Source organism: Neopsephotus bourkii, unplaced genomic scaffold, assembly GCF_033783945.1.
Source record: "Neopsephotus bourkii isolate Nb327-2 ecotype Australia unplaced genomic scaffold, CSIRO-AGI_Nbou_v1 NB_1634, whole genome shotgun sequence".
In the NCBI taxonomy this organism is placed as follows: domain Eukaryota; kingdom Metazoa; phylum Chordata; class Aves; order Psittaciformes; family Psittacidae; genus Neopsephotus; species Neopsephotus bourkii.
The window spans coordinates 1,329,118-1,343,217 of NW_026902109.1; the positions used below are offsets into that span (position 1 = coordinate 1,329,118).

At 37.9% G+C, this 14,100-nt stretch overlaps 1 protein-coding gene across 13 annotated transcripts in view; it reads right to left on the reverse strand.

Annotated features, from left to right (window-relative positions):
* Nucleotides 1-14,100, reverse strand: part of PCDH15 (protocadherin related 15) — a 460,786-nt gene that overhangs the window by 321,511 nt on the left and 125,175 nt on the right. For all 13 annotated transcript variants that reach the window (XM_061373834.1, XM_061373832.1, XM_061373828.1 and 10 more), the window contains one exon: nt 13,802-13,867. In XM_061373834.1, the coding sequence (XP_061229818.1) occupies nt 13,802-13,867 (66 nt within the window). The remainder of the gene's footprint in view (nt 1-13,801; nt 13,868-14,100) is intronic.

The window sequence follows — 14,100 nt, forward strand, 5'->3', positions numbered from 1 at the left end:
TCCCTGTCACCAAAACCAAGGAGACTTACAAACCTAACATGCTCAGTCTTTCAAAAAAGCTTTTAAGATACACAAACTTATGTTCCACTAAATGACATTGGCTCTCCATACTTAAGTATTCTGGGATGCATACAAATCATCTATGGCAAACAGATTCCCAAGCTAAGATTAAACTGAACATACTGTAGATCCAGCTGCCAGTTTACAGTGCTGTGCAGATACACTGTTTCAGTCCAACCAAGCACAGGCAGCTTTGTCTGCAGGCCTCTTTACAAGCTTTCAGCAGCAACTTCTAAGTCTAAACAGCATTTTACATGTGCCAATGTTGCTTCCAAACCTATTCCACAGACAGTATTCCCTGGTATCAGGCTCCACAATAATGCACGCATAAAACCAGAGAAAAAAAAATCACTGTACTCCTTGATGGCATGTCAGAAGGTAAGTTTAAGGTAAGTTTAAAAGGTAACTAATATCTCACCTACCTTTACTACCAAGAAAACAAGATTTTAAACCAACCATTCAAAGTAGTATGCCAAGAATCTTATATGTAACCAAAAGATGTACTTTCATAGATTAGTGAGAACTTTTACTACAGCTCTGCCAGATCATTTTCTCATTCAAATAAGTCAAGGGGTAGGTGTGGAAGTGAGCCCAGAATAAAAATATGTTTCAAGCATTATTAGATATTATCAGAACAGACCTTACTCTCAAAGGTTTCCTCTGGTCATCATCCCTCTTCAGTATGTGCAGTCAATGGCATGTCCCCAGCCACCACCAGAATCTGAGAACACGGATCATTCCAACTCAAACTAGAGAACAGTTCCAGCAGAGTGAAAAATATTTCTTGACATCATTTAGCAAAAAAATAACATAAAAGCTGCAGTATCTGACAAGTCCAAATTCGTCTTAGTTCACAGGGATAGAAAAAAAAAAAATCAACTTATGATTTACATGAGTTGTAAGTATTTCAATTCAAAAGTATACAGAAATGAGCAACATGTTATTAACCATACACAGGATTGAGTTGAACAAGTGGTGAATTATATGTGAACTGAGTCTGTACAGCTCAACAAAGCCCAAGTGGATAATAAAAGATGATTCCAAAATCAAGTAGCTCAAGCACACAGAAACCAGCAGAGCCGTGGCTTTTAGGAAGAAAAGCACCTGCCCAACATAGAGCTCAGAAAAGCTACATGAAAAAGGAAAAACACACTCTGAACTGCAGATTAGGAAACCTATCATTTGACACTGAACAAACATAAAAAGCCATTCCCCAAAAGGCAGAAGATCTGTTCACTTTGACAACAGTGGCAGACCTTTGCCAGTGGCATAAGAGGAGACCTGAGCTCTCAGCATTGCGAGTTCTCTGTAGTAGTTGCTACATTAATATTGCCTATAGGAGGGCCAGCTGAGACATTCAGAACAGATCCAGGTTTGATCTCTCCTAGAACATGGCTGTGGCAGGCTCATCCACACCTATGAACTCTATATTCCTGCTTTGGAATACTTTTGTGAAACTCAGTGAAAACATTTCTCCCCCTGCCACTTGCTACAATATGCTTAAATCTGTTCCTGGCTCTACCACTCTTGGCATTCACATAAATGCCACCAATTCCTACATGAGGGTAAGCAGGTTAAGAAAGTTGCTTATAGGCACAGGCAGCAGAGAATATAAAACAAGAACGGCTGACTTATTAGTAAATAGTGTAACAGTACGAGATATCCATTACAGTGATAGTGACATGCTCTGGGGAAGAGATTTTCTTCCAGATGAGCAGCATGCAAAATGTAAAATATGTCTGCACAAGAGGAAAGGTTTCACAAAAGAAGAACTTGGCAAGAATTAATTTTATGTCATGGCAGCAAAAGCACTATCACTTGCTGAAAGTAAGGTAAATATTTAAATGCATTGTCTACCTTGTTGGGCTTACCCATATATGCTACTCTTACTTCTGAAAGGATTTTTGTGGTACTATTTTTGAGACATGCCAAAAGGAAGTGAAATACACTCTTCATGTCAAGTTTTGTGCAAACAATATTCTGTATTCAAAACCACACCATGGAAAGAAATCCTGTCTATCTTTCAAATGCACTGTGAACAAAGATTTCAAAACAGGTTTCTTTCAAAGTTCACTGGTGCCCTCTCTTTGCGTGCAAGGAATAGAAAAATTGAGGTATTGTTAATCGCCTGTGGGCATACATGTTAGTTAATAAACAGCAACCTCAAAAATAAAGTGATACTAAAACACTTAGAACGTACAACATAACAGTTCTGGCAATTACTACTGAAGGATTGATCAGAACAGTCACCTCCCAATCCCTGGAGGAAAAATGATTTTAAGAAGGCTTAAAATCTATCAAATACTCCTATTCTTGCACTGCTTTACTGGAACTGTAAAGGACAAGACAGTCAAACACTATTGCTAGTAAAATGACATTTTATTTTTCAAAACTATATGAACGAATAAATTGTTAAAATATGCAGTTCTTCATTTGCAAAGGTAAACTGACAACCCAGGAATAAGAATGGATCGAGTATCATAATTTGAATAATTTATCCTGAATACTCAAACTATCAAAGATGACCTGTTCAGAAAATTTTAAATCACTCTGGGGACAATTTCCAGTAAAAAAAGTGAATCTCAAATACATTTTGAAAAGGCCTTGGCAATTACAAAGCAGAATCATTATTCACAAAAGTTATACCTACCACAAAATGGAATTAAATTCCCCATTTTTTGTCATTTTAAATATCAATACTAGGTAAAGACTCTTGTCTTGTCTGATATGCTAATTACTCATAAAATTATTCAATATTTAGTGAACAAAACTCAATAGCTTCCCATTGACTCAGTAACTGTGGGTACACTGAGACAGCTGCAAGTTGCCAGCAGAAGAAATATTTCAGCAGATACAACATGAGCCAGGATATGACATCTATGCACAGACAATGCAAGGAAAAACAAAGCTGTGATGACTGCATACAAATCCTAAGAACCTACAGAGGTTAGGTAAGACCACTGGTGATGTAAATAAGGGGAAAAACCCCTCTCCTCCCTGAAGGCAATTTAAGGGCATCTATTTTGCCTCCCCCCAACAGCACCAATACCAGGTTAGGACTGGTGCTCTATATTTCTAGACAGCTGACAGCACAAAGAACTGCCATTTAATAATTTAAATAAGAATTTAAAATTATTCAAACTCTATAGCTTACTAACTTTATTTTCTATCCTTAAGAATAACTTAATCATTTTCTAAAATACTTTTCTCGCCTACTTCCACACAAATTATTTCCTGGTTTTTGGCACCTTAATAAAAAAAACAAAACAACCAACCTACCAAACAAAAACACTGAAAAAGGAGAATTGTCGAGATCTTTAACAAAAGTTCTGCTCAGCTACTGGCCACAGATAATGCCTGTACTCATGAATAGGAGTGGAATAATAAGCTCATCCATTTTACGCTTCTTCAGGCTTTATACAAGTTGCCCTTCATGAAAAACTTGTGAGCGTGAATTTAAAGCAGTGGTATAAAAATAGTATTAGACACTAAATTGATTCATGTCTTTTCAATGAAATTGTTAATTTGAAAATCCTAAGAACACATAATTTGAAAATGGAAATAAACAGGCTTGAATGAAACAAAAATAATTTCCATAAATTCAGGCCTCTCTTCCAAGCTCATTAATTTATAATATAATTCAAATTGTCAGCAAAGAAGCGATACTTCCTTGCATTAGCTTACATTTTGATTTAAACAACTTAGTACAGTGAGCTGAGCACCAACATGTACAGCCAGCTCCTAACATGAAGAACTGGAGAAAACACACAAATCTAAGTTGCAAAATAAATATTCCATCTTGTTGAAGGCATTTATTAGCAGAGTTCTAACTTCTAGTTCTTACACTTATCCTTCATCTGCTTGATTCTTCTTACCTGACAAAAACAGCTATACTCTTCCAGGAAATTTGCCCTTTCTTTAAATATGAACTTGTTATGCTCTGATAACATTCCTGTTTTATCTAATGATTCCTGGGACAACTGATTAAGACCAAATAAGCATTAGTCTTAATTGGCTGTATCTCAATACGAAAGAAGGAAGTTTCTATCTCTGGCAACCAAGTATAGAAGTCATGACAGAAATAGTCTGAAAGTACATTAATAAGCTGTGACATATCAGCCAGTTTTCCTCCATTATGGGGCAATCTGAGGACAGTCCCTGGACCAGAGCATTCAGAAAATCCTTGAGTGTGAAGATCTGCCAGAAGAATAAACCAAGTCAGCTACAACTGGGTCTCTCTTGATACCCTTGCACTTGTACCCCATTGCACACTTGGTATCTGTCGTGGTTTGAACCCAAACAGACAGCTTTCACTCACTCCCCCCCCCCACTTCTTGCCCTCCCCCTACTCTCGGAGGGACAGAGAGGAGAATCAGAAAGAATGCAACTCCCATGGGTTGAGATAAGAACAGTTTAGTAACTAAGGTATAACACAAATCACTACTGCTACCACCAATAATAATAATGATAAAGGAAATAACAAGGGAAGAGAATACAACACCTCATCACCAGGCAACCGATAACTCGCCCCCCTAGCCCGACCAAGCACCGACCGATACCTCCTCCAACCCTGCCGTCCCCTCAAGCCCTTCCGGCTAACTCCCAGTTACATCCTGGGCATGACGTGCTGTGGTATGGAATACCTCTTTGGTCAGTTTGGGTCAGGTGTCCTGTCCCTGCTTCCTCCCGGCTCCCCTCCTCCCTGGCAGAGCATGAGGCCCACAAAGTCCTTGGCCAAACCAAAACATCATTGTTTTTCAGCTCTGTTCCCAGCTGAAAGTCAAAACACAGCACTGCACCAGCTACCAAGAAAGACAAAAATGACTGCTACTGCTGAACCCAGGACATTATCTCAAAGCTAAGGAGCACAGAAGTAGTAAGTCCCTTTCTGATGTTATTGCTGAAACTTGCCTGAATTGCACACTGTTCTTGCCTGAACTGCACACTGTTCCCAGTGGATTTCTATGCCTAAACCAATCACTTTCTCCAAATCTAACCAACACACTCCTAAATGGCACAGAACTAAATCCACAACTTGAACCAGGGCTCTGAATACGAAACTGGGTTTTTTTTTCAGGTGACCTCAGGATCTGACTGTAACTTTAGAGCTACATCTAGACTCAAGCTAAAACAGCCCATGCAACAGTTGCTCATCTGGATGACTTCGGGAAGCATTAACCTAAATTAGTCAAAGTGTAGGAAGACAGGATTGCAATATACAGCACTCTCCAATGGGGTAAATTCAGTATTCAGACCTTACTGTGCAGCAACCTAGAATATGCAATACAATACAAATCCACTGATCTTTTAAAAATTTGTTCAAAACATGCTGAAAGGGTAACTTCTTTTGATAGAAGTTACTTAACCTGGTAGATATTAGATCTAATGTATTGCCTTTCCTCCTATATAAAAACATAAAGCCAGAATAAACTCCATATTGTATGACTTGATTTGACAAAATACTATTATGTGCCTGGGCCCGATCCAGATCAGACTTGTATTGCTGGCTAATCTAATACTGCACAGACACATTATTAATGATCACAAAGCACCATCAGCACACACAAATTCAACAAAAGATTACTGATGCTTAATGCCACAATCATATTAGGCATCTAGATTGCATCAGTAGCTGACTGACATGATGAGAGTAAATTGCAGTCCTTGGCCAACAAATATCTACTTATTTAAGCATTCCCAGATCTACCCAAGAAATTCTCATGGGACCCGAGAAAGTGGCAGTATCTGTACAATAGTTTTAAAACTGAAGAAAAGATCCTGGTTTAGAAGCAACGTTGATTGATCTCCTCTTTCCCTTGTACAGCAAGATAATATTTAACTCAAAGATTTATTGGCTTCAATACCTTAACTTACACTTTATCATATATATACACAACACATCACATTGGTGAAGATATATTTGAAAAGAAATATTTTCCACTGCTAAACACTAAACACCAAACATTTCCGCAGTGAAAAATGTTCCCAAATACCTTAGGAAGCTTAAAGATTGTCCATAATAAGTGTGAAAAATCTATGTGTGGACACACAGGCATACAGACAACTGCACAACTTAGACTGGAAATCGACTGAAGCAGTTTCACCATAATATTTCACTGTAATGATAACAGTATATAAGCTAATATCTGATATTGTTTCCATTACAGAAATATAATTGTTAACTGTTACATAAGAAAAAAAGCAAAATTTAAATACAAAGAGTCCTCAAATTGAATTCATGGAGAAACTAAGAAAAATTAATACAAAATTATAGTACATGACAGCTTTTTCTCTTTTCCTTTCCACATCCATACAAACATCCCAGACGAGACGTTTTTCTCAGAACAACTTGAAACAGTAAAATTAACATTACTTTTCTTTCATAATTCTACATAAAACTGATGTTTGAACAATAGGAAATAATAGGTAAAAATTTGTTGTTTTTAAATTGGAGATAGGCTTATAAAGACTAAATATAACTGATGATGATATATAACTTTATAAATTCTTACACCTCAATACAGCATGCTAGCATCTGTACAGCTTAACAGAAAATCAAGTCCTCCCTCCCATTGCAAGACACCCAGAGTTAAGGTTGAATCTCTATTCTATTTTAGTCCTGTTAATCCCCATGGAATAGCTTTAAGTCTTGTTCAGTTGATGAGTACACAAGGCTGACTTCACCTCATTTATAACTTCCCACACACACACTGTTAACTGATTCATCTCATTCCTGGTAAACACAGAGCTACTGCAGACAGTGCAACAAGTCGAAGAAGTGAGCCTTATACATGATGTAAAGGCAACAGGCCTACAGACATGTGAACCTGAATGTTCCATGCAGAAATCTTCTACAGAAACAGCTATTTCACCAGTCTTAGACTGTTTCCTTCCATCAGTGAAGTCCCTGGGACAGTGTGCTACACTACTGTGAGATAGGCCTTACTTCCTTTCCTTCCCTTCCCACTGCAGAAAGCAGGAGATTGAGATGTACTGTTTTACTTGTCAGTATACAAAATAAAAGTGAACTGTTAATTAGATGCACATGACTGCAAAATTTTACAGAATAGTCTTCCAACTTATCTTGGTTTGTATATTTGTCATACACATGTAAAAAGAGATAGAGGCACACACAGGACGCTAGCAAGTTGAAACTCCTTTGCACATCTCAGCCTGCTCTCCCTGCCAAGGGTGTACAGGATCAAATGTCATGATTAATTGCTGCAGATTTTCTTTACACTAATTAGAACTCAGCAACTCTTAGGATGTACAATAACACAACATTTCTCACAGTTCAATCTGATTATTTGTTGAAAAACCATGTTGGGTTTCAATAACCCAAATACCTTGAGTAGACCTGAAGTGAAATTTTGAATGTTTAAAAAACCTGCTAAATGATATTTTAAACCAATTACATTGCCTTAGTGGCATGATCAAATCTCAACTGCAAAATTAAAAAATTCTCAGATAAAAAAAAAATCTGGAGGTGCATTAATACCAGGGACATTGTCTCTGTAAGAATAGTGTATCTGAAGAAATTAAGATGCTGAAGCACCTTACCATCCTTCAAGTCATTAATTCATCCTTTTTCTGAAACAGAAGGAAAAGTAGGAAAGGCCACTGAACTTCAGCTCTTCAGAAATGCTATTTTCAACCTGTGTTCAATCACAGCAACTCCTCAAAGCAGAAAACAGTATTTTACAAAATCATTTTTTCCCCTTAGCCAAAATGTCTTACAGCAGCCAGACCAGAAGCAGCATACAATCCACGCAGGAGATGGATAGCAGGACCCTTAATCTTTAAGGCTCATTAGTTAAATTCCAGCCCACACTGGTAGTCACTGAAAATTCTATTAAGTAATGACTATTTGGAAGCCACCACACACAGTCCCTAGGAAATGTATTAGTACACTTAAGCCCGTCTCAGAAGAGAGGCTACAGATTTTGTGCCTCTTGAGACATTTTCTTCAAGCTCTGTCAGTTGCCCCTGAAAAATAGCTTGATACAGCATGGAAATTTGCAGTGATATTGTCAATGCCTTAGTAATCAGGTCCATTCTTCAGCATTACATACAATTAAACTGAAAATAAATTGGTCCAATAGTAATGTGGAAAAAAACCCACAGCCTGGTTTCCTGCATATTTATGCCCTATTTCCCATTTAATCCCTCACCACAGGGAGTTATTGATGAGGATTTGTAGAATGATCACACATCCTCTGCCTCCCCAGGAAGTCAGGCTGACAAAAGATTGCTGCCAAGACAGCAGGAAGATGAAAAGATACAAAAATACCACCAAACCCACCTACAGCCATGAAAACTCATTCCTGCATTTACCTGTGTTTGGATAAATACTAAACATAGAATCATAGAATCATATAATAGTTAGGTTTGGAAAGGACCTTAAGATCACCAAGTTCCATCCCCCTGCCATGGGCAGGGACACCTTGCTCTAAACCATATCACCCAAGGCCTCATCCAACCTGGCCTTGAACACGGCCAAGGATGAAGCATTCACAACCTCCCTGGACAACCTATTCCAGTGCCTCACCACCCTCACAGGAAAGAATTTCCTCCTTATATCCAATCTAAACTTCCCCTGTTTAAGTTTTAACCCATTACCCCTTGTCCTACCACTACAGTCCTTAAGGAAGAGTCCCTCCCCAGCATCCTTATAGGCCCCCTTCAGATACTGGAAGGCTGCTATGAGGTCTCCACGCAGCCTTCTCTTCTCCAGGCTGAACAGCCCCAACTTTATCAGCCTATCTTCATATGGGAGGTGCTCCAGTCCCCTGATCATTCTCGTGGCCCTCCTCTGGACTTGTTCCAACAGTTCCATGTATTTTTTATGTTGAGGACACCAGAACTTAACACAATACTCCAAGTGAGGTCTCACGAGAGCAAAATAAAGGGGCAGGATCACCTCCTTCGACCTGCTGGTCACAATCCTTTTGGTGCAGCCCAGGATGTACAGAGAGGAGAGAGAAATCATGTAAAGTCTGGAGATGGTCCCACTATTCCTACACTCTACACCATCAGTGTCAGTATGTGACACACAACACGTACCATAATAAACATAAAAGCAGAACAACACTGATTTAACTATGCTAGGCAAAAACACAAACAAAACATTCACAACTGCAAGGTTTTTGTTATGAATGTGCTAAAGAGTCAACAGTTCTTATTCACATTAAGGTAGATATTTTAGTTAACATGCTCTCTGTCGCACTCAGCTAGCACACTGGCTATCAGCTAAGTATATAACTTATAGCCAAAATGATTACCTGTTAGAATATGTGCAGCACTTGCCCATATTCTACTAACTTTGCAGCTATCCTGAAATAAAACATGTAAGAGAAAATATGAAGCAGCAGGCAACAGAAGTACAGCTGCTCTCTCTACCTACGTTGTATATGACATCACGCAACTCCCTGTCAAGAAGCCTGCAATGCTACAGCCTACTTGGTCCCTCACCCCAACCTCTGCATTTTGTTCCAAATGCAATTTTAATCAGTCATATGCAGCAGATTTTCATTTTGTCTCTTTTAGAAGTCATTTCCTAACAGTCTATTTTCCATTAAAACCCCTTTTTAAAGATTCAAAGCCTTTTAGCATTTTAGTATGCTCATCTCATGGAAAAAAAGCACAGGCAGCTCTACATGAAGGTTGCCAAAATCTTGGGGTGCAGTTGCAATGGAAAAGTCTGAAGTATGAATAAGTCTTATTTTTTCAGTCTTTAAAACAAGTCAAAACCAAGTACCAAATTCATTAATGAAAAATAGCTATGCGTGAAAATAAATCTTTTCCCTTTCCCCCACCCCCGCCCCTGTGATCTAAAGACGTATTTGTATGTATTATAACAAAAGTAGGAGGTTTGTTTCTCTGCATCTATTGGCAATTCCAATCAAAGTTTGCTTGGTCATTGGAAATACTCTGTGACATATAATCTGCATATCATCCAAATGTCTACTGCTACAGCTTTGCTATCACTTTTAACAACTATATAATGCCAATTTTGAGACTGAATGGCAAATGATTTGAAGTATTTTTTGATAAACTGTTCTAGTGAATTCAAACACACAGTAAATACATTCACTGTGGCATCAATACCTATTACTTTTATTTTCAGGCTGCATGCTCTATAACACAGCAGCACTCAAGCCTTGTACCAAAGCTACCAATGTATCAAAACCTAGTATTAAAACATTTTCCTATCATAACATACTGACTTTCCTTATTACCCTTTACGTACTCTGTTTTCTACCTTCTCAAAATTATTACAAAGTATTTTTGGTAGAAAAGCTGTTTTGACTTACTTACAAGCCCTGACCAACTATAGAGATTCATATTCTAATGCACAGGAAGAATGAAAGGCTACAAGGGATGAGCACTGGTAACCAAACCGTTCTTACTGAATGTTACAGGGGTCATTCTCTAAATCCAACTGAGGCCCTACTGGTGATGAATCTGCTTTTGAACTGTTTTTTTCACTAGTTGCTTCAAACTGTATGTGTAGTGTAAAACATGTAAGGAAAATGGTTGAGGGCAGCCCTTTAGAACACAAATTGATACTGTATCAAAGTGTCACACAAATCGAAGTGTGATCATTAGGATACAATAGTGGCTTGCCGAGAACCAAAACATCAGCATATTAAAAGAGCACAGCTAGCAATAGTATTAACATTTTGCAACACTGATGGCATAACCAGACACTACTTACGAACACCTTCTGTAAGGTTGTGAACATGACCAGAAAGAAAATAGAGGTGCAGTTGCATCCACGAAGCATGCAAGTAGCAAAGACTACCTGACCCCTTAATCATTCCATTTCCCCATCTATATGGATGTGTGCAAATACCTGTGCACTGGTATGTACTTGTATGCATTCAGTTGCAACACCATCATTCAGCACAAATCCAAATTTTATTCTAGCAAGCTAAAGCATTTGTCCTGAACCTGAAGACAGCTGGAAGGGCACACACACACAGCTAGAAAACAAAATCTGCTGGTACCTGGCTCTGCATTGTTTGCTATAGCTCTTTTTCTATTTAAAAATATGCACATTCAGTTTAAGCACAACTCATAGAAAAACAACTATTTAATATAAAATACACAAATAGTAGCATTGATTCAACCCTGAGCCTCTACACTGTACTGAGGAGATTTACCTTTCATTAATTTCAGTCACATGTGGTAGTGGGGAGGATATAACTTGCAACTTCAACAAAGCAAAAGATTTAAGGCCATTTCAACTCAAGAGCTAGCTTCCCAGAAGTTTCATATTTTTGATATATATTGTGACTTACAGATGAGAAGTGTCGCTTCCATTAACTGCAATGTGTATTAAAGTTTCTACTTCCAATTTTACTGCTTTAACGGGGAGTTAATACTTTATAAGAATGCAAAACAAAATAGACAAATCCAATCACTGCAAAACCATGCCAAGCTTTTAGGAAATTCACGCCTCTCCCCATGATATTTGATTTAACAGACTCTTCATTAGGGACTGTAATGATAGGACAAGGGGTAAGGACAAGGGGTAATGGGTTCAAACTTAAACAGGGGAAGTTTAGGTTAGATACAAGGATGAAGTTCTTTACTGTGAGGGTGGTGAGGCACTGGAATGCGTTGCCCAAGGAAGCTGTGAATGCTCCTGGCAGTGTTCAAGGCCAGGCTGGACAGAGCCTTATGTGACATGGTTTAGTGCAAGGTGTCCCTGCTCATGGCAGGGGGGTTGGAACTAAGTTATCTTAAGGTCCTTTCCAACACTAACTAGCCTATGATTTCATGATTAACTGTCTTTCTTGCAGGACCACTTACATATGAACAGAAATCTTAATTTTCTATTTTTCAGCAAACACTGAATCAAGCATTAAAAAGCTGAGAAATTGAGTTAATTATGCTATTCAATTAGAGAGATGCAAGCTTTTCATTTCTCTAAATTTTTGTGTTTCAAATTACTATGGTCAGCACCTAGCCTTAGTTTCAGCTGTTGTTCCCACCACATTCTCCAGATAAGTAACTTGAGTGCTGTTAGCACATAAAGTGAGATAAAACAGCTGGTACTAAGCATGTACAATCAAGAATACTTGATGCCTTCACAACAAGGTGATACGAAAGTTTCTTAGGTATCAAATTCCAAGACTGTCTTTATAGTGCATACATTGAAAAGCACAAAATAAAAAAAACACACTATTGATTCTGGACCCTTGAACTATTTAGGTATCACATATACCAAATTATTTTCATAATAGTTGACAAATATTGCAGCACAGATTACACATAGAAGTTCTGCAATTAAAAAATTAAGATCTATCATGGATGTTGTGATCACACACACCATTTAAACACCCTGACAGAAAAAAAAAAAAACAAAAAAGACTTGTTTGGCTTTTTTCCCCCCTTGGTACAAGTATGGTATAAAAATGATACAGGTTTCCACTTAGATTAACCTTGCACTTCAGTTACTTTTATGGCTCTTGGGCTGCATTAAAAAAAACCTCCAAATAAAACAAATGTAAAAAATATTATTTAAAAAAAAAAAAAAGTTCTGCTGAGCTAGTGGACACAATTACCAGGGCAATTTAATTTTGTTGAGACCAATCATCATTTTTTAGTTTCAACAGACATAATTGCAAGAAAAATCTGTACAGAAAGAAGATAGCAGCCTCTTTTTAAAAGACACTCCAGTTCCAAGAGTTCTTCAGCGCATAGGAATATTAACCATTTCTTTGTTGTTGTCCTCTTACCATTAAAATCTACATTCTCTTATCTGTCTGACCTCGAGCAACTCCAACAACAAGCAGTTCCCCCAGTGTTCACAGCAGAGAAGTTACACCAGCATGACCTGAACTTTGTTCACCATTTCAAGCACCCATATGTTATAAATCATAACTATATGAAGTACAACTGTGCCTGCCTTATCAGGTTTAAAAAAAACAACAACAAAAAAAAAAAACAAAAAAAACAAACCACAAAAAACCGCAAAGTAAAAAGCAAGAAAAAGGTATTAATATCAGAAATAACAGCCACCTGTAAAAAGCATCAACTCCAACAGGGTAAATCACTTCACATTACAATATGATGCATAAATACAATGCTGAGAGTACAGATCAACAATTAGAGAACTGTATTATGTGACAGGAGAATAAGAAAATAAAGACATTTCTTTTCTTTTGAAACTTCCATGACTACATGCAAGCAAATTCTGACATTTCAAAGATGTCCATAAATTTGTGCTATTAGAGCAAATCAACAAGCAACCTTTTAAAAGCTGCATGTGAAATCCTGCAATATTGTGACTCCTATCAAGCTTCAGAGAAAGAAGGTTTCAGCTTTACCTAACCACATCAAAAAACAAAGACCAGGACTTTATCTTCCAGTAACATCATACTGATAAGAAGTCAGACAGTAAAAAGTTGGCATATGAGCAATGTGGGAGCCAAACTACTGTACTACAAAAGACTGCGGTATAAATACTTGTTAAAACTAAAAGCATATTTGCATGAGCTATCTGTAGTCAAAGACCAAAGCTATTAAAATGTAGAATTTTCAGGAAGAAATGACACCTCTCTGCATTTTGGAGCACTGTCACCTTTCCACCCACAATCTCCATTAACAGCTGTTCAGAGACTAGTCCTCACCACTGAGCCAGATACGCCACTTTCCTGCATGTGCCTCCACACCCTGACCAGCTGATGGAAGGTAACCAACGGGGTGTCACGAAAAGCCAAAGTTCACTTACCATTCCGACTTTCTTCATCAATAGGAACTATTGTGGCTGGAGGACCTGTTCTGGCCAATTTGCAATCTATAAAGATGAAAAGAGAAGTTATTTCTAATTCCAGAAGAAGGATCTTGGGGTTTAGTTGCTGTTGTTTAAAACAAGTCAGCATATTTGACATACTGAAGACAAGTGTCCACTTAAATGTGATATAAGTTACAACTCATAGCTAAATTACACTCACAGAGGGTTAAAATCTGAGCTGTTTGCTTGTCTCTCACTCAGATAAACCTTACAAAGCAAGAGAGAATCTGATGACG